At 41.0% G+C, this 24,123-nt stretch overlaps 2 protein-coding genes across 8 annotated transcripts; both read left to right on the forward strand.

Moving 5' to 3' along the window:
• The first annotated feature begins 53 nt into the window (after positions 1 to 53).
• Positions 54 to 15,135, forward strand: ikbkg (inhibitor of nuclear factor kappa B kinase regulatory subunit gamma). 7 transcript variants are annotated; one of them, XM_086159889.1, is made up of 15 exons: positions 54 to 431; positions 1,363 to 1,503; positions 5,771 to 6,036; positions 6,115 to 6,189; positions 6,275 to 6,376; positions 7,144 to 7,329; positions 7,735 to 7,796; positions 8,047 to 8,094; positions 8,441 to 8,638; positions 8,799 to 8,951; positions 9,412 to 9,484; positions 9,707 to 9,841; positions 10,891 to 11,027; positions 11,507 to 11,583; positions 13,295 to 15,135. In XM_086159889.1, exons 2-15 carry the CDS (start codon positions 1,365 to 1,367, stop codon positions 13,483 to 13,485), a joined length of 1,842 nt encoding a protein of 613 aa, XP_086016015.1. In that variant the 5' UTR covers positions 54 to 431; positions 1,363 to 1,364; the 3' UTR covers positions 13,486 to 15,135. The 7 variants fall into 7 exon arrangements, with proteins under 7 accessions (XP_086016015.1, XP_086016018.1, XP_086016014.1 ...); XM_086159892.1 differs by lacking the exon at positions 8,047 to 8,094; XM_086159888.1 differs by lacking the exon at positions 54 to 431 and having other exon boundaries at positions 1,353 to 1,503.
• Positions 15,136 to 15,709: 574 nt separating this feature from the next.
• sephs3 (selenophosphate synthetase 3) lies at positions 15,710 to 23,249 on the forward strand. Its single transcript, XM_086159532.1, has 8 exons — positions 15,710 to 16,099; positions 16,763 to 16,866; positions 17,453 to 17,560; positions 17,990 to 18,144; positions 19,103 to 19,193; positions 19,267 to 19,366; positions 21,545 to 21,757; positions 22,318 to 23,249. The coding sequence occupies exons 1-8, from the start codon at positions 15,823 to 15,825 to the stop codon at positions 22,551 to 22,553; spliced, it is 1,284 nt and encodes a 427-aa protein (XP_086015658.1). The 5' UTR covers positions 15,710 to 15,822; the 3' UTR covers positions 22,554 to 23,249.
• The last annotated feature ends 874 nt before the right edge of the window (positions 23,250 to 24,123 follow it).

Genomic DNA, 24,123 nt, shown 5'->3' on the forward strand with positions numbered 1-24,123 from the left:
TGTATATTTGACATTTTGAATTATTTTAGATGACGACTGGTTAAAAACCGTTGCACTTGTAATTTTATAGGACACTAATAATATCAAAGGTTTGTACATGCACATGCACACTAATCTGATCGTGTACGCGTAAAGCCTTGAAGGTGAAAATCAGGGCAAAATAATCCTTTTTCCTCTAGCCAACAACATTCGCCTCGGTTTTCAGTGACTCTCATTTCGTTTAAACGTGCACGTTGTATTCTTATTATAACAGTGAAAAGTTCGCTGGCGTATTCCATTCTTCAATACATATCGGTTTTTATGCTAGTCAATTCGTACCATTATTCACGGCACCGCTGGTTTTCGCGTAGAGCTAAGACGCTAGCAGCCGTGAGGCTTTAGCCTTCTCCACCGCTGGCTAAATAACCTCTGCTTCTGAAAAAATCACTGAGGTAAGACAACGTTATCGGATGTACAGTGCGGACAACAGTTTATATTGTCTTGTCTTATCGGCGGGGAGTAAAAACCGTCCACACCTTTACATTTTTGAGTTAGTGTTGCCATTTTGGTCGGCACCAATGACCAGTCCTTCCTCTTCACAGTTTATTTTATCTTGTGTTACTGGTGAGGGAGTAAACACCGTCCACACCCTTATAATTTTGAGTTCATGTTGTCATTTTGGTCGTCATAAACGACCAGACCTCCTTCTTCAAAGGCCGCAACAACCCTAATGATGACAGAAATAGCAAATATAGAATTTGCAAGGTGTGCGTGTGGACCGTTTCATTTCTAGACTGCTATAATAGTAATGTGGATGACGCAATGTTTTCTCCCATCGCCAGTACCTGTAGTTTGGTTGTTGCACAATACACAACAGCCCCTTGGAAAAACCGTCTAGGAGTTGGAAAACCATTGAAGAGAATCAAAGCCATTTTCAAAATTAGAACAGTGTTTTTGAAACATGGTTGAGAGTTGGGACTAAAGTGCGGCATAATGACGAGATCGAAGTGAAAGTGAAAGTAGATTCTACTCTGGCGCATGAGCCAGTGCTCCACGCGCGTGCACATGATGGTGAATGCGGCCGTTGTAAATTCATGCAGCTGTAACGCCACCCTTCACCAAGCGTCCCACACATCCCGTGATTTCAGTTGCCACGGGGCGAGGAAGACCACCGTTACACATTAATAGATATCATACCTTCAAAGCAGGTATAATTTAAGATGATCTAAAATTATATATATTTGGGCCCCATCAAGAATGTTGTTTTTTAATTGTCCATGATGGTCAGATGTCCTGCACAACTGTGCTCAAACATCAGAGCATTGGGTCCATTTGACATATTCAAGATGCTGAAATTAAGTGATTATGTCCATATGCCTCCAGGGATGGTGCAGCCTCAACCTGACGGACCCATGCAGTGGGAGATGTCTGGCGAGGAGAGTGGGGGGGCCCTTAGGGTCCCACCAGAGTTGGCTGCCAATGAAGTAGTGACAAAGTTGCTGGGGGATAACCAACAGCTGAGAGGTATGTTCTACATATGTTCTTACATATTTACTATTAGGGCTTAGAATAGAATCAGATTACCACAGTATTGATGTTGAATGTGATTGTGCTTTTACATTACATTACATTACATTGCATTTGGCAGACGCTTTTATCCAAAGCGACTTACAATAGAGGACATAGGGACTGCAAATACACTTGCAAATACACAATGCACAGGAAATGTACTGAACAGTAAGCTTGGGTTAGTGAGGGTTTTTTTTTTTTTTTTTTTTGCACATTGTATTATATTAATTGGTGCCCGATACTGTGTTGGAATGCTTTTATATGGTTGAGCACTAGCCAACAGGTCAACAAATTTACTAATGCAATGACTGCAGCTTTAAACTATCTGTAATCTTCACTAAACTAGCACAGGACACAAACAAGTACAAGTTTATCATGATCAACAATGTTTGAGGACACTTGGACTAGACTATGCCTAGGATTGAAACAGTAATATTTTGTGACTGTTGCCAAAAAAATCTGAAGAACAACTTAAAAATCAGGATTTGTTATGGTGGAGTTAAAAAAATCTCCTGAAAGGGTACTAATTTCAGGATTTTTTCCGGAAAAGGCATTACATTGTTTAAATAAAGTCTGTTTTCCTTTTTTTTCAAATCCAAGCAGCATACTGGATCTGATGATCAAATGAAATATTTAAATTCAATGATTGGATACAAATTTAGGGCAGCACAGTTATTCAGTGGGTAGCGCTTCACCTCACTGCAAGAAGGACCCAATTTCATCCTCATGGGGGTCTTTCTTTGTGTAGTTTGCATGCTTTTCCTCTGTCTGTATGGTTTTCCCCTGGGTTCTCAGGTTTCCTCCCACAATCCAAAAGCATGTAGGATGTTAATTGAAAACCCCAAATTGCCCAGACGTGTGAATGAGAGAGCCAATAGCTGTGTCTCTATTTGGCTCTGCCAAATATATTTCTGATATTGAGTAAAATGCAGAGGTCCCAGAGATGAAGATGAGATGAGATGAAGGTTTTCTTTGGGACTGACCAGGTTGGATAGGATCAGGAATAAGTCCATCAGAGGAACATCATACGTTAGATGTTTTGGAGCGAAAGTCAGAGAAGGTAGACTGAGATGGTTTGGTCATGTACAGAGGAGGGATAGTGAATATATTGGTAGATGGATGCTGGAATTCAGGAGGTCAGGAGGTCTTGTGGAAGACCAAAGAGAAGATTTATGGTTGTAGTAAGAAAGGATATGAAAGTAGTTGGCGTGAGAGAGGAGCAGACAGAGAATAGGGTTAGATGGAGAAGATTGATTCGCTGTGGCAACCCCTGAAGGGAAAAGCCAAAAGGAGAAGAAGATTGATATTGAGTAACATTTTAAAGGGAACCCCGCCTGAGAGGACTAAGAAGCAAGCAGATTACTTACTGTTTGCCTCATACTCAAATGTGTCGTAAAAAAAAGCACAAAGAATTGTGCCACGGGTGCCGCCATTTTTTATACTTGCCCAATGCATGCTAGGTTGATGAAGTATACAGGTTGCTCGTGTTAACTTTGGCTATCCCCTAGTGTTAACTTTTGTTTGGTACAGTAATAATGCCACATTGTGCTGCTTTGGGGTGCAATTTCCAGTCCATGGGGAACAAAGGATTGATGCTAGTCTACACAGCTTTCCAAGGAACAAGGAGAGAAGAAAGGAGTGGGAAATTGCTTGTGGTTGTACACGACTTCCTAAGAATCTGCAAATGTGTTCTTGCAGCTTCTCTTTGGATGCATGTGAGCATTTAGACAAGCTAAGATGCTGAAAGAGCTCATGGGTTCTGCTAGTTTCAACAAAGTCAGGCCCCTGTTTGCTGACACCCCCTCTACTTGCAACACCCTGCTACCCTGCATATACTGGCCGAGAAGCTGATGACCCATTTCCACTTCAACCACCAACTCATTCAGTGAATCATCAGCTTCCGTACCAACAGTTGACAGTGGGTGCTGGTGAACAACATGTTCTCTGATAGCATCTTCTCCTCCCCCGGCTCACCACAAAACAGTATGCTTTCTCCCCTGCTCTTCATCCTGTACATTGATGACTGCAGATCCATCCAGCCTAACTGCCTCCTGGTGAAGTTTGCCAACAACACCATCCTCTTATCCTTACTGTATGGTCCCTCATTCAAAATGGTTCAGCCCTCCAGGACTTTGTGCACTAGTGCAAAGCATCCTGCCTCAAGCTGAATGTGTGCAAGGCCAAGGACATGGTGGTGACCTTCTCAGACAAGCAAAGGCAGCTGGCTGAGGCAGTCAACGCCTCCATCCAGGGAGAGCCAGTAAAGACATTAAATGGCTATACAGTTAGGCCCAGAAATATTTGGGCAGTGACACAAGTTTTGTTATTTTAGCTTTTTACGAAGACTTATTCAGGATACAATTATATGATCAATATGGGCTTAAAGTGCAGACTTTCAGCTTTAATTTTAGAGTATTCACATTCAAATTGGAGCAAGGGTTTGGGAATTACAGCTCTTAAATACGTAGCCGCCTCTTTTTCAAGGTACCAAAAGTAATTGACTCAGAAGACTGCAAAAAATATCAATGCTGCATGGGCTCTTCCCTCGGTAACCTGTCATCAATTAAGCAGTTAAAAGGTCTGGAGTTGATTCCAGGTGTGGTGTTTGCATTTGGAAGCTGTTGCTGTGAACACGCAACAAAGGAGAAATCCATCAGTGAGATAGCAGAAATGTTAGGAATGGCCAAATGAACACTTTGGTACATTCTGAGAAAAAACATGTGAAGACAGCTGCAGGAAAGGCCTGGCAAAGCATCACAAACATGAAACCCAGCGTTTGGTGACGTCCGTGGGTTCCAGACTTCAGGCAGTCATTGCCTGCAAAGGATTCTCAACAAAATATTCAAAAGTAATATTTTACTCAGGGTCATGTTTATTTGTCCAATTACTTCTGAGCCCCTGAAATGAGGAGCGTTTGTATAAAAATAGCTACAATTCTACATGGTTAATCGTATATTTTTTTTGCTCAACCCCTTGAATTAAACCTTAAAGTATGCACTTCAATTCAGTTATAATTGTTTCATTTTAAATCCAATGTGGTGCCATGCAGAGACCAAATCATGAAGATTGTGACACTGTCCACATATTTCTGGCCCTAACTGTAGATACTTTGGCACAGTCTTTGACAATGTCCTGAGGTTTTCCTCAAACACTGAGGAGATCTTCAGGAAATGTCACCGGTGCCAGTATCAATTCAGGAAGCTGAGGGCATTTGACGTGAGCAGCCCTATCCTGACCGTGTTCTATTACTCTGTTATTGAGAGTATAATGACCTTCTTCTTCAGGACTCCTTAGGACAGGAACCGTCTTGAGCGCCAACCCGTCAAATAGAGCTCTCTCCTGCCTCCAAGACCAACAGCCCCACCACCCCTCCTTCCCACCTAAATGTAGAGCTGCTTGTTATATTTAGCATATAAATGTAGAGCACACTGCACAGATGTACATGCACCACACAAATCTAAAATTTTTCTTTCTTCCATAGATTTACACTTATTTATAGCTGTACAGCCTTCCACAGAAGTATAGTTTATCCTCAATGTTGGAGTCACTCCTCTCTATTTTTCATTTATCTTCACCTTATGTTGATCTTATTTATATACCTATATATATTTGTAAATGTCTCCTGTTGCCCCTCTGGGACAAATAAGGTTTTCTGATTCCTAAACCTCATCAAGGCTATCTCTTAGGATTCAAGCTATGGTTCAAAACTGCCCATTTTACCACTAAGTGGCCGGAAAGTATCAGTTCCTCATTGAGCAGTACAGGGACAGATGATGGCAGACATGGCTTTCCCTGTTGTGGTCAGGTGTAGGGGTTTTCCCGCACAGTTTACGTGGAAGACGCTCACAGCCCTCAGAATTTCTGGAAGGGAGAGGAAGGCAGCTGTACTTAGGCTAGGGAAAGCAACAGAAAACGCATCCTGTTGGCTCTGAAATTGGAGGAGTTAAGCTGTCGGCCAGGAGGAAATAGACAGTGGCTGAACAATCACTGCCAAACGGCCAACTGGAAGGTGTTGTGATTCAGGGTTGAAATATCCTGATAAAGTTGGACGCTACCTGAAAACATCTTCTCCTGGCCGTAAGCTACTGTCATGCAGATGTGACTGAGTTAGACAGCATCGATGTAGATGTATTTAATAGAATAGCAGAATATTGCGTGATCTCTTACTGAAACAGATACTCTATCCTCTTACTTCTACGCTTCCCTCTGTCCTGTCACGCAGAGGCTTTGCGGCGCAGCAACCAGGCCTTGCGGCAGCGCTGTGAAGAGATGGAGGGATGGCAGCGAAGGAAGAGGGAGGAGACAGAATTTCTGAGAACTAGATTCCGGGAGGCCAGGTCGTTGATGGAGAGGCTGTTCCAGGAGAATCACTCTTTACAGGGCAGGTTGAACGGGACGGTCTCCTTATCTAGCCATTGCTGCAGCTCCAGCCAGACTGACGGACCGCAGGGCCACCAGGCCAGGAATGGACCTCTGGATGCACCACAGGTTGGTCAAGACATCCATCTTTTGCTTCCTCTTCTAATTTCTAGACACTTTGGTGACTTATCTGCTCAATGTTTTTAGACCCTAGACCAGCTGGAAAGAAAGAGGGTTGAGGAGATGGACCTGCATGCACAGACCAACCCCCCTCGCAGCCTGGTTAGATGTTGTTTGTTCATGTCACCTATGGCCTCCCTCCATCCTCTTGTTTATCCATCCATCTAACAGGTATGTCTGTGTCCAGGGTGATGCCAGTGTGCATAGCTCCATGAGTAGCGCCATCTCCACCCCACCCACCTCACTTTCAGAGGTAAATGGGCGGGCGCTAGGCGGGGAGAATGGCCAGGTGAGGCTGTTCACTACAATCCTGACTTCACTAATCAGATCCCCAACACCTACTTCTTGTTTAAGGGTTAGGTCCACCCTAATACATTCTTATTTCTATGAAAGGAGCGATAAAAGCTGCATTCATACCAAAATGCTCCTGTAGAGAGATCAGGAAGCAGTCTGTGGTTGATTATTTCAAGGAACTATTGGCAGTAATGAAAAAATAGAACTAGAGCGTGTGGGCATAAATAACTTATTTCCAGAAGTCAGTTTTGTATAGTCTGAGAGTTGTATGGGTGTAGAGGTGATGTATTTTAAAATGAAATAGAATTAGTGAGGACAAAGCCTAATTTTGAGTATACCCTGAAAAGAAATAATGTGGAATGATCTGTAGCAAGCAAGAAAATTAATAGGTTTTACAAAATGTTCCTGCATGTTCATATAATTTGAAAAAGAATGTATTACCACAAAGTATTTGGAACAGTATTTGAAATCTTGCGGCCATTGGTGACTTTTGTTTGGAACTTTTACCAGGAATGCAGGACCAAATGTAGTCTTGAGGCAGGCTTTGAATGGTCACAGCATTAACACACGTCTGTATTCACTGTTTTTACCCACTAATCACCCACCTGTCCCTATATCAGCTTTTCTCTACCATCTACCAGTTCTAGTGTTTGCATGGTGTGTGTTCTCCACTCCAGGGTGATCATGGGGCTCTCTGTCTCTGTCCACCTTCCTCCCCTCATTACTTGATCCACTTGTTAACTGTGGGCTCTTTACCTGCAGCCTGTTGAGGGTGCGAATGAATTCCTTCAGCTGCTGAAGAGCCACAAAGAGAAAATGGAGGAAGGGATGAGGGAGCTGAGGAGGAAAAATGAAGAGCTAGAAAGGGACCGGGAAGAGTGCGAGAAAGAGAAAGAACGAATGCGTCGCTGCATTGAACAGCTGCGGAGCAAACTGGCCCTGGCACAGGTAACTGCAGTCTGGGAAGGTGAAGATTCTACTCCAGGAACTAGTTCCTATTGGATTGTAATGCAAAGAAAGTCTGGAGTGATAATGGATTCTTTAGCAAAATAAAAACCGGTACAACCAAACAGTTTTGTCATGAATTAGCAGTGTGATAAGCTGCCCAAAGCTCTTATGCCAACAGAATCCCAGTCGTATACATCTAATAACTTAGTTTGCGTTTTGTTTAAGTTAAAATTCAATATATGACACAGCTATTTAAGTCTTCTAAATCCTCTTCCTAGCCCATGCTTTGATACTGTGTTTGTCACCTGCAGATAACCCATCTAATCCCTTTAATACTGTTTATAAAACAAAAAGCCAGAACTGATATGAATTAACCCAACCTCCCAACCTGGATGTTTCTGACAGGCCAGCAGCTTGACGGAGGAAGCTGTTCAGCATCGCTCTGAGGCCCAGCACTCCTCTGACTGGTATGATTACATTTCTTCCCTCCAAAGCTCATCCCATGCCTCGTTTGAAACTAACGGCATTGAACTGAATGTGTGTCCTCTCGCAGCTTTTGAAACAATGCTTCTTAGTTAATCTAAACTGTATCTATGTTTTATGACAGCTAAAATAAAGACAAGCATGCTCTGTTGTCTCTACATTTCTTGTGAAGAAAACCTTGGTTTTTTTAGATGTCTCCTCCTCTCCTCCTGCCTCTCTATTTTCCCTCTCCAGCTCTAGCCTGGCTAAACTCACAGAGCAGCTTCAGGCCACACAGGGCAGGTAAGCCCTCAGCTCTGTGTGGCATTTACTCCCAATCACCGCATGTATGCTTTATACATATGCAGCTCCTGGCCACAATGTCACTGTTTCCTCTACTTCTACTACTTCCTCTACCCCCACCCCCACCCCCAGTTTTCTTCTTTGCATGTGGTTGTGCTTGTTTGAAATTTCTGGGGTGCAAGATATTCTTCCGATATATATTGATATTTATTGAAACATGGCTGTTTTCGGTTAGCCCTATGGTTACACAAGGACATAGATGCCACAGACTGCTAGTGAGATTAGCAAAATCAGTGGATTAAAAAAAAAAAAAAAAAAGATGGTCATGAATGTGCTCTTCCAAAAGGTACCGGGAGCTTGAGGAGAAGCTAGACTATCTACAGAAGAGCTCAGCTCAGCGGGACAAGACCGAAGCTCTCCTAAAACAGAAGGACAAAGACTGTGAGGCCCTGAAGGCCCAGGCCACATCTCTGCTGGGGGAGCTGAACGAGCGACAGAGCTGCCTGGATAAGAGCGAGCAAGAGCGCAAATTGTTGGAGGAGAAGTACGCTGTCAACCAGAGGCTTTGCGACACTTGTACTGAACTGTCATTCAGCAGATGTGTGTGTGTGTGTGTGTGTGTGTGTGTGTGTGGTGTTGTGTGTGTGTGCATGCATGCATGCATGCGTGTATTTCTGTCTGCCCCTCTCTCTGGCCATCTGCAGACTGTGCAGTAAGATAAAGTCCCTGCAAGTGGCAGAGCGAGACTTGGAGCAGCAGCGAAAGCAGCATCACATTGCCATGGACAAACTGATGCTGCAGACCCAGAACCTGGAACAAGCCCTGAAGTCAGAGAGACATGCTGCTACTGAGGAAAAGTATGTAAACATTTAGAAAAAAAGTGTTTTGGATATTTGCTTTTATTTGCCATGATTCTCTCAGACTATCCACTTCTCAAATGTCCATGTTCTGGAGCCACAAGTGGACTCTGAACATGCTGATGAATTTATTAAACTCAAATGCTTACTTTATTCTCTAATTTGGAATTTTTTTGGATATTTTCCAAACAAGTAGGAGAAAATAATTGGTAAAGAACTGTTATATGGTTAGACTAAAAATAATGTTGCAAATTTAATCTCTAAATGGTGTGTTTCTGAGTATTTTTCAATTATATATTTAGTAATTCAACATTATAGAAGCGCTTTCTTGAAACTGTTCCTTTCTCTCAAAAATTCAAAGTATATTACATTTAAACCTGTACATTTCAACCCTTGTTTTTTCCTCCAAAAATGACCATGATGCTGTATTTTTGAAAAAGCCTCGTACAATCTTCTGCAGGAAAAAGCTGACACAGCTGCAGCATGCTTACACCTGTCTTTTCAGAGACTACGAGTCCAAACGGAAAACTGAGGTAACAACTTAGTAATGTCAATCGACCCTCAATGGTTCAGTTTAATGTTTACTTACCTGTGTGTGTGTGTGTGTGTGTGTGTGTGTGTGTGTGTGTGTGTGTGTGTGTTCGTGTGTGTGTGTGTGTGTGTGTGTGTGTGTGTGTGTGTGTGTGTGTGTGTGTGTGTGTGTGTGTGTGTGTGTGTGTGTGTGTGTGTGTGTGTGTGTGTGTGTGTGTGTCCAGGGAGGAGATCTGTCCAGCCGACTAGAGGAGGCAGAGAGAGCCCTGGCTCTGAAACAGGATCTGATCGATAAACTGAAGGAGGAGGTGGAGCAACAGAAAGGCTCCCTGGAGACGGTTCCTGTCCTCACCGCCCAGGTAGCTGCATTTCCTTTACCTATTTAAAATAAAATAAAAATAGCTGAATTGTTTTGAAGTCAGTTATAGATACTACAAAATTAGAGGAAACTCTTTAATAAATTCACTTTCTAAGTACCTGGAAAGTGCCATTGAGCATTAACATTTTTGGATCGGTGTCAAAAATGTGCTTAATACAAAATAATGATTTGTATAAAGATTGTTTATTATAAATAGATTTTTTCAGAAAAAGCTAAGCCTGTGTTCCTCTATAGAGTTATTTTAATTAATTTACAAGTAACTTAATGAACAGTGTGTTTAATGTTTAGGGTCCTATTTTTTTTGTAAACAGAGCAACCACAAAAAAACATTAAATGACCAGAAACACGATACAAATTGTAATTTTCCAGTGTTTGCCAATGTTTTTCCAATGTTGCCTATTCAGTATAGGCAATATTTGGAGTATAAAATTCATGACATAATGATCAAATTGATAAGATAATCTCAGTATGTATTTCGAAATAAGCTTTGGCTAATTAGACTGTTGTGGTAGTTACACCAGGACTATAGGATATAATTATAATGAATGACATCTTTGTTAAAGTGTTAGAGATTAGTAGTCTTTTGCTGGAATATCTCAGCATCATTGAAGGACACATCATGCAGCTTGTAGATTATATGCAAGAAAAGTAAAGCCCCCTACAAGACAATCAGGAGTCTTATTTTCATTTATTATTAATAATATGAAGAAATAAATAAACTGTACTTGCAGCTATAACTTCCTTATAAATGATCTTTTTCACTTCATCCAGTTTCTCCACATTAGACAGGAATGCAGACCCAGACACCTTTCTGTCAGAGCCTAGCCTGAGCTAGAGGGTGAAGCAAAGTTAATACTCTCATGTACTTTTTATTATATGTGAGGAATTGGTATGAATACAGGGTCCCGTGTAGCACCTTAGTTCCTGATAACATTGCCTATCGCTCACAGCAGCTGTTACCTGAGCATCGGTTTACACATTCTTTCTAAATTAATTCATACATGCCCCTCTCCCCTGCTGTTTACCCAGGCTGAAATCTACAAGGCAGATTTCCTTGCAGAACGAGAAGCAAGAGAGAAGCTGAACCAGAAAAAAGAGGAGCTACAGGATCAGCTGACCCAGGCCATGGTTGAGATTGACCGGCTAAAACAAGAGGCCACATCACGGTGCAGTGTCCTTCAAACACTGATTCCAAGTTACAATATATACCATGAAGCTGTGGAGTGTACAGTAGATAGTCTATTCAATTGATTTCACCTGTGTTGCAAAGACTTTGAATTAAAAAATAATATGTACACCCACACACACACACACACACACACACACACACACACACACACACACACACACACACACACACACACACACACACACACACATATATATATATATATATATATATATGTATATATATATATACACACAATGTGTATATATAATCAGGAAAAAAATCTCTTTATAGTCAGTCCTTTCCATTCCCGAATGCATGTAGGCTTAATTTCAATGTGTAATTGATCCTTTACCATCTGGCTCAGAAATTTGATTAGTCAGGACTGGATATTAAAATTCGATACCTGCATTTGTCCTCTTTGAATCTACCCTGTAACAGCAGATGCTCAAGCTTTGTTATTGGTTTTTGTTTTAGTGTACGCATGGAGCAGATGAAGATGAGACACCTGGATGACTTTCCAGCACGGGCCCCACGCATCCCTCCTCCACAAGGTATATCTTAGAAATACAGAGCAAAGCCTTGGTGTTACCTGAAGTCATCACACTTCTGCCACAGCAGATACTTACATCTTAGCAGAAATTTTGACACGTCAATTGAAAGTGCAACATGTGCTAACTTTACTTGTGCAGTTGTACTCTAACAGTTTCTGTTTGAAAATTAAATTATAGGAAACAGAAGTGGAAACTAGATTGAGAGCAGAAGTCAGAATTTGTGATCAGTAGTATGGCTTCATGTCTAGAAAGAGTGCTACAGATGCAGTATTTGCATTTAGAATGCTAATAGAGAAGTACGGAGAAGGTCAGAGGAGCTGCATTGTGTTTTTGTAGACCTAGAAAAAGTATATGACAGGGTGCCAAGAGGGAGCTCTGGTATTGTATGAGGAAGTCTGGAGTGGCAGAGTAGTATGTTAGACTGGTGCAGGACATGTACACTAGCTGTGAGACAGTGGTGTGGTGTGCTATAGGGGTAACAGAGCAGTTCAAAGTGGAGGTGGGACTCCATCAGGGATCAGCTCTGAGCCCCTTCTTGTTCGCAATGGTGATGGACAGGGTGACAGATGAGGTTAGACAGGAATCTCCATGGATCATAATGTTTGCAGATGACATTGTGATCTGCAGTGAGAGCAGAGAACAAGTTGAGGAAAATCTAGTGAGGTGGAGGTATGCGCTGGAAAGGAGAGGAATGAAGGTTAGTCGCAGCAAGACAGAGTATATGTGTGTGAATGAGAGAAACCCAGGTTGAACGGTGAGGCTACAGGGAGTGGAGATCAAGAAGCTGGAGGATTTCAGGTACTTGGGGTCAACTGTCCAGGGCAACGGAGAGTGTGGAAAAGAGCTGAAGAGACAGGTTCAAGCAGGTTGGAATGGGTGGAGAAAAGTGTCAGGGGTACTATATGATAGAAGACTATCACCCAGAATGAAAGGAAAGGTGTACAATACAGTGGTGAGACCAGCAATCCTGTATGGACTACAAACAGTTACAATGACCAAAAGACAGGCGGCAGAGCTAGAGGTCGCAGAGATGAAGATGTTGAGGTTCTCTTTGGGAGTGACCAGGATGGATAGGATCAGGAATGAGTCTATCAGAGGAACAGCACATGTTAGATGTTTTGGAGAGAAGGTCAGAGAAGCCAGACTGAGATGGTTCAGTCATGTACAGAGGAGGGATAGAGAATATATTGGTAGACGGATGCTGGAATTGGAGCTGCCAGGCAGAAGGTCTTGAGGAAGACCAAAGAGAAGATTTATGGATGTAATGAGAGAAGATATGAAGGAAGTTGGTGTGAGAGAGGGGGATACAGAGAATAGGGTTAGATGGAGAAAGTTGATGGGTTCAGAGTCCAACCACATTGACTAAATTCATTGCAGTTCTGGAGTTTACTGCATCACTCTTAAGCAGAGCTTTATTTGTCTGTGTCAAGCAGTTCATGTTTTTCTTAAGTGTTATGTCAAATACAAACACAAATACATCTAAAAACCAACCTTAAAATAAAGTATGTTTTCCCCATGGGACATTGACAATGTAAAATTAAAACCAAATCTTGAATGTTTTTGGCAATGAAGCTTCCATGTGGCCCCGTGATCGACCGGCAACCAATCCAGGGTATACCCCGCCTCTTGCCTTATGACAGGGAAAACAGCTAAAGTGTTGGATAAGTGGTAGACAATGAATTAATAAATGTTTTCATGTCTCTTCTTGTAGGTGTGTTCTCAGGTGGCGCTTTCAACACTGCCCCCCCTCCCTCCATGTTCCGCAATCTGGGTCTGGGCCAGGTCAGTGATCAAGGTGCAGGTGGAGATGAAGTACTGCCGGATTTATGCTGCCCTAAATGCCATTACCTTGCACCAGACATGGACACACTGCAAATTCATGTCATGGACTGCATACAGTAACACCAGCCGAGTTTCACACATGCAAACAAACATCCCATAGGGTGTCTATAAAACATTTGGTAGTTGCACCTTACTCTCTCTCCAACACAGACAGTCATGTATAACATTGTTCCATCATGAATTAAGACGTCTGGCAATCACATGACTTTATCTGAAAATGAAAGACATATCAAACTGCATGGACGTTTCCTTCATCTGATCAACACATTTGCTTTCTTCTGTTAATTCCCATTTTGGAAACCATCTTTCCTCATTGTTTTTTTTGTTGTTCCCCAGTTTTCTTGTTTAACACAGTTTCTGTGTATCCATGGACTCGCTTCTTTAGAATATGATCAGGTTCTTCAAATATCCTATTTGTGTATGCAATTCATTACACACTAGAATTAACCTGGATATGTCCTTGTCCCAGTTTTGAATGATTTGAGTGGGCCCTTTTCAGGTTTTAAAAAGAAATCTTGGGATTTGAAGGTCTTTTTCACATACTATTATGTTCTCTGATCACTGCCAACTACTTGTGCAGGCATGGTTTCTGACAATTGAGGTAAGACAAACACAAGTGAGAGTGGCAAAATCTCAAGTCCAGAATGATGAAGAAGCTGAGTATTCTATTGTGTTGATGGAGGAATTGATTATGATGCAAAATTAATCACCAAACCAAAAGAACTGACGCTGATCTAAAAACTGTTGACAGGCCGAACAACTACAGTGTGAAAAACATTGCCTCCAGTCAGATATAAAGACACATTGTATATTTTCTGCTGCTTTTTCTTTTGCAAGATATATGCTGGATAAACCAAATCCCATATGTTGTGTCGAAATTTATTGGAGCTGTGCTGCTATAAACCAAAGCAATGTGATTTAAAATAGCCACAGAGTCCACTATTTGTATTTTAAACATCACAGGGACCTGTGCAAATGACAGGTTTTGATATCTAACATGTACTGTATTCGAGGACATGAATTCGCAGATTTCTATGTGCTCTGTAAATGTCATATCTTGAATATGGTCTAAAACTAGAAAGCCTCATCTCTGGGGAAACTCACGTCTGGAAATGCAGGCACGGATGCATATGTCATGAATATTTGAGTACAATCTTTCTCATTATTCCTGCAGCCATTATCACTTCTGTAAAAAACAGTTGCCATACATCTGAGCATACATCACCCACTATTACATGGTTAATAAAGGAGCTGAAAGATTTGACAAGTTCAGGAAAAAGTGGCAATTCAGCATTGCATTTTTTTTTTACCCCAAAAGGGTGCAAATCAAGAATAACCACGTAAGCTTTAGATAAAATATATTCAAATGCTGTATGTTTTGGTCTTAAATGTTGCAAGTCTACATGACCTCAAAATGTGTTATGATATATTAGAGATGGGTTTACTCATACAGCATAGTAGCCGTTCTCTGTGTCCTGTGCCTGTGTACTCCTTTGACTGCACCACTTGCTTTATTTCTCATGGACTTGACATTTAACCCCTGCTATTATGTCTGATCTTTCCCTGTGCCAACTAGCTAATTATCTATATGAATGTAAGCACATTGAGGTTTGTTCACAATGTGTGTTGATATTGTCTGTAATAATATACTTTGGGTGCAAAGATTATGGTTTTGATCTATTGACAATTTACGAAATAAATTGGTTATTAATCAGCTCCTGTGTGCATTTCGCTTGTGAAGCAGCCAAATCAATTACATTTGGAATCAACCATTCACAACGATTCGAGACAGTCATTATTTTCCGTATTGTTTAGTTATAAATGTAAACAAATGCACTTTGGAATCTGTTACCAGTGTAGACATCACAATATACTGAACGAAAACGTTACACCTGCCAGCGAGAGCAGATGGTGGCGCTTCAACGTCCATGTGCTGCACCGGAAATCATCAATACTCTTCAAAATAAGACTATTCGCCATGAACGACATAAGAGTTTTGTGGACGTGGTGAAAGGGGACGAAGAGGGGAGTGAAGGATGGTTGGCTGTGGCGATCCTTGAAGGGAAAAGCTGAGTTGGAAATAAGCAGAACGACTGCGTAAAATAAAGCAGAGAAACGTAAATGCTTGGCTCTAGCTAGTCGTCTGCTAAAGCCGCTTGGGTGCTGCGTTGCGATCGCACACGGCCGTTATAAGTGCCAAACAAGTGTACGCCCACTGAATTAGTTTGAAAGCGCTAACAGGAAGTTGTTAGATAATTCCGTGGGCTTTACAGAAAATCCTCAGCGCCAGCCCTCGGCGGGCGGCTGTCCTGGGCTTCATTCATCCCCCGCGTCTTCAATACACGGCTGTCAGAGTCGGTGCCGGTACTGCGTATTTGAACGGTTCCCCGGGCAAGTATGTCCGGCTCCGCTTCCCCGCCTCCCCCGATGGAGGCAGCAGGAAACGAGATGTGGTTCCCCCCTGGATACAAACCTTTTAACCCCGTGGAACACGGCCTGGAGCGCGGGTTCCGTCTCACAGCCTTTTCGGACTTGAAAGGATGAGGCTGCAAAGTCCCGCAGGAGGCTCTGCTCAAACTCCTGGCGGGACTGGAGCAGGACCGGGCCGACGGGACAGGCAAGGCTGGAGACCAAACGACAGAGTTTGGCCAACAGTTGTCCGGTCCTCGACTCGGTAATGAACGTTTTAGCCCCCGGTTTCCGGATATTGAGACAGAAAGCCCGGGTGGTTCACGACACGGCTGCTAGCATTAAACGTAGCTCTGACGCTTCATGCTAGCTAGCGTAAACGCATGGGCAGCTTTAACAATGTGAAAGTAATAGACGTATACATTTTTGCTTTCAAGTTCTGATGAATAAGCTGTCACAAACATGTAAGCGATTATTAGTTACTCTTATTCCATAGATTTTAAATGTAGGGCAAACTTTGAACGAATACCATGCAATCGAACAGTGCAGTAAGTTAACGTAAGTATGATTCAGCAAAATATTTCAGTTTCGCTTAGTGTAAAGGTCGAGCTCTTGTATAAACATTTCCTCTCGTATATATATATATATACTTTTTTTTTTTAATTTTATTATTTTGTTTTCAAGATCACAAGTGCTCATACTTAAACCAAGTGTTTATCATTACACAAATATTCTCCACAGGGAGCAATGCCGTGACCACATGCTTAGAAGCCCAGAGTGTTCAAAACACTATGATCGAAACCCTTTAACAATCAGTCACTCAAACAAGTCTACAACGTTTAAGATTTCAGAATCATGGAGATAATCCCGTCCGGTAGTTTATTGTTTAATGCTGTGGGAAAGTTACATTGACCTTTTTTGTCTCCAGGTGTTGGGATGGACTGCTGTGTGATACCTCTGAGACATGGAGGTTTGTCCCTGGTCCAGACCACAGACTTCTTCTACCCTCTGGTAGAGGATCCCTACATGATGGTGAGTGACAGAAGGCTGCTCCCTCAATGGGACAAAACAAGTGGTTGCTTTCTCCAAAATTATCCCTTTTCACTCTCTGTGTTTGTTTCGGGATGACTAATTTCCTATTTATTTTGAAAGGCACGGGCATTTTTATGGGGGGGGGTGATTTGCTAATTATAAATTGAATACATGATTAACTGCATGAAACATACAATTTTATAGAACCACATTTGTTAATGATACACATTTGTACCATTGAAACCATGTATCACAGTTATCCAAGTAAACAATCTCAATAACACAAGGTATTATTAAAGATGATCATTTTGTAACAAGCCTGAAAAAAAGCATTTCTAAAGTATTCATCTATTGAAATCTATGGCACGGCACAGTTAGCACTGCACATGAAACATGATTACAATGCGAAAATTCTTCTCTGTAATGGAAGAAAACACATTTTAGAATCACACGCCTCGGAAAACCGCCCTCTTGCTTTTCAGAAGGATTAAATTTTATGTAGATCAAGGGGCTCATATCTAAAAAGGCACTTTTGGACACAAATGTAGTACGAGATTGTCTACATTGGCTCCTTTGTGTGTCTTAGGGGAGGATTGCGTGTGCAAACGTCCTCAGCGATCTGTATGCCATGGGTATTACGGAATGTGACAACATGCTGATGCTGCTCAGTGTCAGCCAAAAGATGAATGACAAGGTAATATTTGTCAGATGTTCTTGTTGTTTTCTTTAAAGTGATCTAATCTGTCATATGGTCAATATCTTCCTGGGTGAATTTTTCCATACATGGAAAATGAGAGGAAAAAGCAAAAGAACTGTTTGAAAATTACCAAGGAACCTGCTGGGTATGAAAACACCATTTAAAGTTGAAAATTATTACAACATACGAAAGCCATCACCTGAAAGTAAAAACCAAAAATGTACAAGAATATAGTGTATTATCCTTATCGTAGTTAAGTGTGTGTGTGTGTGTGTGTGTGTGTGTGTGTGTGTGTGTGTGTGTGTGTGTGTGTGTGTGTGTGTGTGTGTGTGTGTGTGTGTGTGTGTGTGTGTGTGTGTGTGTGTGTGTGTGTGTGTGTGTGTGTGTGTGTGTGTGTGTGTGTGTGTGTGTGTGTGTGTGTGGCAGGACCGTGAACGTGTCATGCCACTGATCATCCGTGGATTCCGTGATGCGGCAGAGGAGGGTGGGACGTCAGTAACGGGGGGCCAGACTGTGGTCAACCCCTGGATCATCGTGGGAGGCGTTGCCTCGGTTGTCTGTCAGCCAAATGAGTTCATCATGTCAGTTGGTTTCCTTCTCACTATGACACCCAAGCCTTGTGACCAATGTTCCCTCTAAGCTGCACGGTTGCGCAATTGCACACAGCTCCAGTGTTCTCGGTGCACAGCAAAGCTGAAATGTAAATATATTAAACACAATATGTGTTTGGCTTTATTTTATTTACAGTTCAGCTTGGATTTTATTTCATGCCCTGCATAGATTTGCTTTGCGCGGAGAATGCTTGAGCACTATGCAGTTGCGCAAGACACAGCATTGCTTGTAACTGTTGTGGTCAAAGGTCCATACTTGTACCTAGAAACTCTGATTGTAATACAATTTCCTTGTAAATTCACAAGAACTGCTATTATTCATGAAAAAGGTGAAAAGAAACCTTCACATGACATTTGACTCTGCATGTGACTATTAGATTATGTTGAAACGTTTACAACATGTCCTGCATTTACAAGCTACAATATGGACTGTCAGATAGATTATTGATGCTGTATACATTGCCCTGTACACATTGATAATGTAATACATTGTCCAACAATTAGTTTAAGTTTAAGGGGTCTCTGGTTTCACCTTATCAGGATTAAGAAATAAAAACGATTATTTATAGCTCGGAGGTTAAAGGAGAGAACCTTAATCCCACACTGAAAGGAAAATAAGAGCATTTCTATTAGGCGGAGTAGTAATTAGTTTCTCCCAAATTAATTTTATCCTTGCTTGAAATTACAGAAAAGAACAGGTGAACAAAAACTCAACTTGTATTTTCTAAATCATGAATGAATTAGCAATAACTACCGAAAGAAAAAATTGAAATCACATAATATTCAAACTACGTTTTTTCCAGAATGTCTAAACACATAACCTTTGGACAAAGTCAAGATCCTAGCGTTAAGTCAAGGAAATGTAAATATAAATAGATAAAAAAAATGTGGCTTACATTTACATTAATGTGCGGCTTTGTCTGTCCAGGCCTGACGGTGCTGTGCCAGGTGATGTATTGGTCCTAACTAAACCATTGGGCACACAGGTGGCTGTCAACGCCCACCAGTGGTTGGATCAGGTGATTAACTCAGAATTGGCTCAGCATACTGGGCAAGTTTAAATGTGATACTGATACCTCCGTGTCTCTCCAGCCTGAAAGGTGGAACAAGATCAAGCTGGTTGTCACTAAAGAGGAAGTTAAAGAGGCCTATCAGGAAGCCATGTTCTCCATGGCAACACTAAATCGCACAGGTATGGATCAGTTTTGTATAGGTACTTCGTCAAAGTGATGACCAAGACGCCATAATTAAACCACAGAGGCTCAATTGTGTCTAGACTTAGGTCATCTGACTTAACTCCCATCCTCATATGATGCCTGTGAAGCTTATCCAATAGAACTTGTAATGTAGTGTGGCAATGGGGCATTTTCATGCAAAAAACCTGGTTTAGCGGTCATTCAGAGGACTATGTACCCTTATACATTTCTGCAGTGGAAAGTTTTCGCAAGACAGGTAGTATTAACAGGTAATTTAAAACTGATTTAATGTGTTACTTTTTTTTAAGTAGCAAAAAGTTAATAAATGAGAAAATTCTAAATAAATCTTTACATTTATTTCTGCCAATCTGATTTTAAAGTGGTAGCAAACAATCTCTTAAAAACCTTCATCACTGCTATTTAACAAATACATAAACAACACATTTCATTTATTTAATAGAGACGATCAGTTTCTCCTTTTTTTCCTTTGTGGCTATTTCCCTCAGGTGTTGCCACAACAAAACATATGCCTTAATCGAACCCAGGGGTCAGGAACCTTTTTGACTGGGAGAGCCATAAAAGCCAAATATTTCTAAAGATATTTCATTGAGAGCCATATAGTATTTTTAACGTATAATGAATTAAACGTGTGTTACTTTCAATGCGCCCTCTGGTGCTGCATGGATTCGAAGTGCCGCTTTATATTTAACTGTTTCATCTATGCAATTTTATCATTGCACATTAGACATACTGCTGATCCAAATGCAAATTCCTCTGTCCACTCAGCCTGGAATCCACGGTAAACATCGTCTTTTTTTCTTCTTCCCATCTTTCCGTTACAAGGGTTGAAGCGGATAAAGTAGTTGGCTATCAAATGAAATAAATTTCTTCACCTTTACAACGACCCAGACATGCCCGGAAGCCATGGGTTCCCTCCCGACCCGACCAACGGGTGACCCGTGAAATTTAACTTCAAAACTTTTTTTTTTTAACTTTAGAATGACACAGTATTATGAAGAAATATCACAAGCATTTTAAAATCAGTTCCAAACTGATTGTTTTTTTCAACTTAGTATTGTGGGGGAGCCATATGCTGTCACCGGAAGAGCCATATATGGTTTGCGAGCCATAGGTTCCCGACCACTGATCTAATCTATTAGATTAACCCGTTTTCTGCATCCTATATTCTCTGCAAGTTTAGAATTTTATTACAATTCAAATTTTACACAATTTCATTGTGTTTTTGAAATGGCAATACAAGGCTATTATATTCTAGATGTAGATCACAAATAACTTGATAGTTAGACTTTGTACTTAAATTGCAGTTGACCAGTGACTTGTAGAAGTCTTTATGACTGACATACAAAAAACGCTTTACACTCTTTGCATTCCAAAAGCAAATCAGTAACATATTGTGGTAGGTTTGTTTTGGCTGTCAAAAAACACTGAGGAAGAAGGTCCTGGGGGGTTTGGGGAGGGTGTGATTTTCCCAAGAAGACAATTTTTGTTTAATTTTAGAGGAAGTAACTAGACAGTTAAATAGTAACATGACACACACACACACAAAATTTTTTGAAATCATTTGAAAATTTGATAAAACGATGAAAAGTGATGTGGAAAAACCTGCACAGATAAAAACAATGGAGGTTAAAAACAGTAAAATTCACAAGAACTCAACCTGAAAATTGAATATAACATTGGAGAAAACAATAAATGAAATTTTTGTGGACCGATTTTTATTATTTAACAAGGGAAAGAAACTAATTGGGAAAAAAAAATCTTAATGTGTACACTGTTACAGCTCCGCTGTTGAACTAAAGATACAGGAAATCTTTCCTACCTCATGCTTTAATCCTATACAATAACTCACTCTGATTAGTTGCACTACTGCACACTGCCACTTTGCTCATCAAAGTACATCACATTATCAAAAACAATTGTAAAAAGAAAGTCACGACAGAAATATTTTTTAAATTTAATTTTACACAATACATTATTTAGTCAAAAAATAGGACAAAATATTCATTTTGACTGGCTTGTTTGTTGTTTTTTTTTTTTTTTTTGGTTTTGAATTGTATTCATTTATTTGTTTGTCAAGTATTTTGTAAAGCCCGATAATATGACTCCTCAGGCTGGAGGTTAGGACTCACCGTTATGTTTTTATTTTTGTCCAGCGGCAAGTCTCATGCACAAGTTCCAGGCCCATGCTGCCACGGATGTGACTGGCTTTGGCTTGTTGGGACACGCCAACAACCTGGCTGCACAGCAGCAGAATGAGGTGGCCTTTGTCATCCACAACCTGCCCATCATCGCCAAGATGGCCGCCATCAGCAAAGCTTGCGGGAACATTTTCAACCTGGTCCAGGGCACATCAGCTGAGACATCAGGTGAGTATCCTGTTGTGTGTATGCGAGTGTGCATTTGCACGCACAGACACACAGGTTTTATAGGGTGAAGTTTACTCATTTGAACTGTCAGAATGTCTACTCGGTTATTTTTCTGTAGTTTTGAAAATCATTCTTTTACATTTACATGGTTTACATCACAAAAACTATAATGTATGAAGAAGAAAAGAAAATTAAAAAGCAAAATCCAAATTAGCATATAGACGGTAAATTATATAGTAAATTCAAGTATACTGAAATTTCAATTAAAAAAAAATAAAAATCTCCACAATATTTCGTGACCTCTATCATACTGTAGTGACTGATAAACATGGCCTTTAGCGACAGTCATATCGGATCTCTCATTTTAACCTTTGTGGAGCAGGACTTTTTCAGTTCATTTGCAGATAATCTAAAATGCTACAGTTGAAATTAAAAAAAAAAAAACAGCAAGCCTTAACTTGTATTATTGAATTTTGGAGGAAAAGGAAAGGAAAGGAAAAGGAGCCACTTGACATTTTTATAAATGAAACCTATAATAGTGAATCTGCTGCCCTCCACAGGGGGGCTGCTTGTGTGTTTACCCCGAGAGCAGGCTGCTAAGTTCTGCTCAGAGATGAAGAGCCAGACCTCGGGAGCCGGAGGTACAGGATCAGCAGGGGGTGCATGGATCATCGGAATTGTAGAGAAAGGTGACAGGCGAGCTCGCATCATCGATAAGCCCCGCATCATCGAGGTCCCACCACGAGGAAGCATTGCAGCCATACAGGACTCTACCAGTCCTGCAGCCCCAAATTAATGTGTGTGTGTATGTGTGGGTGGGTGAGTGTGTGTTTGTGGTGCTGTCTATGACACAGACCAGTCCAGTGGCATTTCTGACAGTGGAGGGCTTTATTTATCCAGAGAAAACCAGGCCTTTCGCCTCAGAGGAACGAGAGTCAGGACAGTTAAGCACGGTGAGTGATCGACACTGATCACTCCTTCTGTGTCCTTCTCCTCTGTCCTCTCTCCTGCCTACTTTAGCCCACAAACCCATAAGCCTTTGTACATTTTATCTGAAAATGAATTTATATTAAAGAGAAAACATTCCAAATAACTTTTGCCAAATTCTGACCGTAATAAACATTTAGTATGTGTGTTGAAGATTTGCTGTGGGGGACAAGTTTGTTTGTTTGCGTGGAATGATGTGAATGTAAAATGCTGAAATTAAATAGTACATCTGGCTCTGCCTACCACATCTGGAGGGAGGCTTGAGCAGCTTCCTCCAGTCTAGTGGTGGGAAGGCCTGTACAGTGTCTGTCAGCTGATAGGTCTTTCAGCACCAAGTCCCTCCCAGCTTTCCAATTAATGAAGCTCTGCTTTTAAACCCCATCTGGGGAGGGCAGAGTGGATGCCTCTTTTTGGAGTGGGACTGGACTTTACCTACTGGAGGTCTGAAGCTGCATGTTTGTACATTTCCTGCTTTTCACAATCAATAAATACCATTGACTAAAGAGATCATTTCTCGCTGTTTGACTGCCTTAAGAATTTCACCTAGTTTGTTACCACATTTAAACTTTGTCCCACATATTCAAAGAAATGTATAACATTCTTTCAATATTTGTGTTTGCAGAGCATGCCTGTGTGTATTAGCCTGCTGTGGAAAAGCTTAGTTAATGTTAACATACAATTATTATTAGTCTTTAGACGGGTAAAAAAAAAAAAGCATCGAGATCAAGATCCCTTTCACAAGGGTGATTCTGCCATGCGGTCAGCAGCATATGTCCTAAGAACAGTTTTTAAAAGTGACATTTACAATGAAATATGCAGAAGAGAAGGATCCATTGTCTTTCAAAACAAGGGGCGGTGATCAGTGGGTGGTTAAGGCCAGATGGACACATCCTTTACTTGCATTTTAAAATACTTACCAATATCAAAAAAATAGGATAAATTAGGATCTGTTATTCAGTGACTATTGCTTTTACACTGATATAGTTTGCCTTTAATGCAGCTGGTATTTTATAAGTATAAAGTGAGGCGAACAAATTAATGTCAAGTAGAATGAAGATAACAGTGAAGAGAACTCAAAACTAGGCCCTCTGAGAAATTTGGGTCTCCAGGGTCAAGATGCAGAGCCCCTTTGGCCAAAGTAAAATGTTTCAAACAGTTGTCTTTAAAGGGTGGTGCTATTGAAAACATACAAACGTTTCCTCGAGGTTATTCATTTCCTAGAAGTGACTTGCAGAAATTAAATAATCTTGATAGTATTTTTTATATTGCTGTACAACAAGGTAATAATACAAATCAAAGCAAAGATGGTGGAGGGAAGAAAGCAGTCCAAAACGCAATATGAAGAGAAATTTCATGCCATATGAGATGGAGAATGTATG

This window comes from Fistularia commersonii, chromosome 14 (genome assembly GCF_037954325.1).
Source record: "Fistularia commersonii isolate RoL2024-O1a breed Wild chromosome 14, RoL_Fcom_v1.0, whole genome shotgun sequence".
NCBI classification, from domain to species: Eukaryota; Metazoa; Chordata; class Actinopteri; order Syngnathiformes; family Fistulariidae; genus Fistularia; species Fistularia commersonii.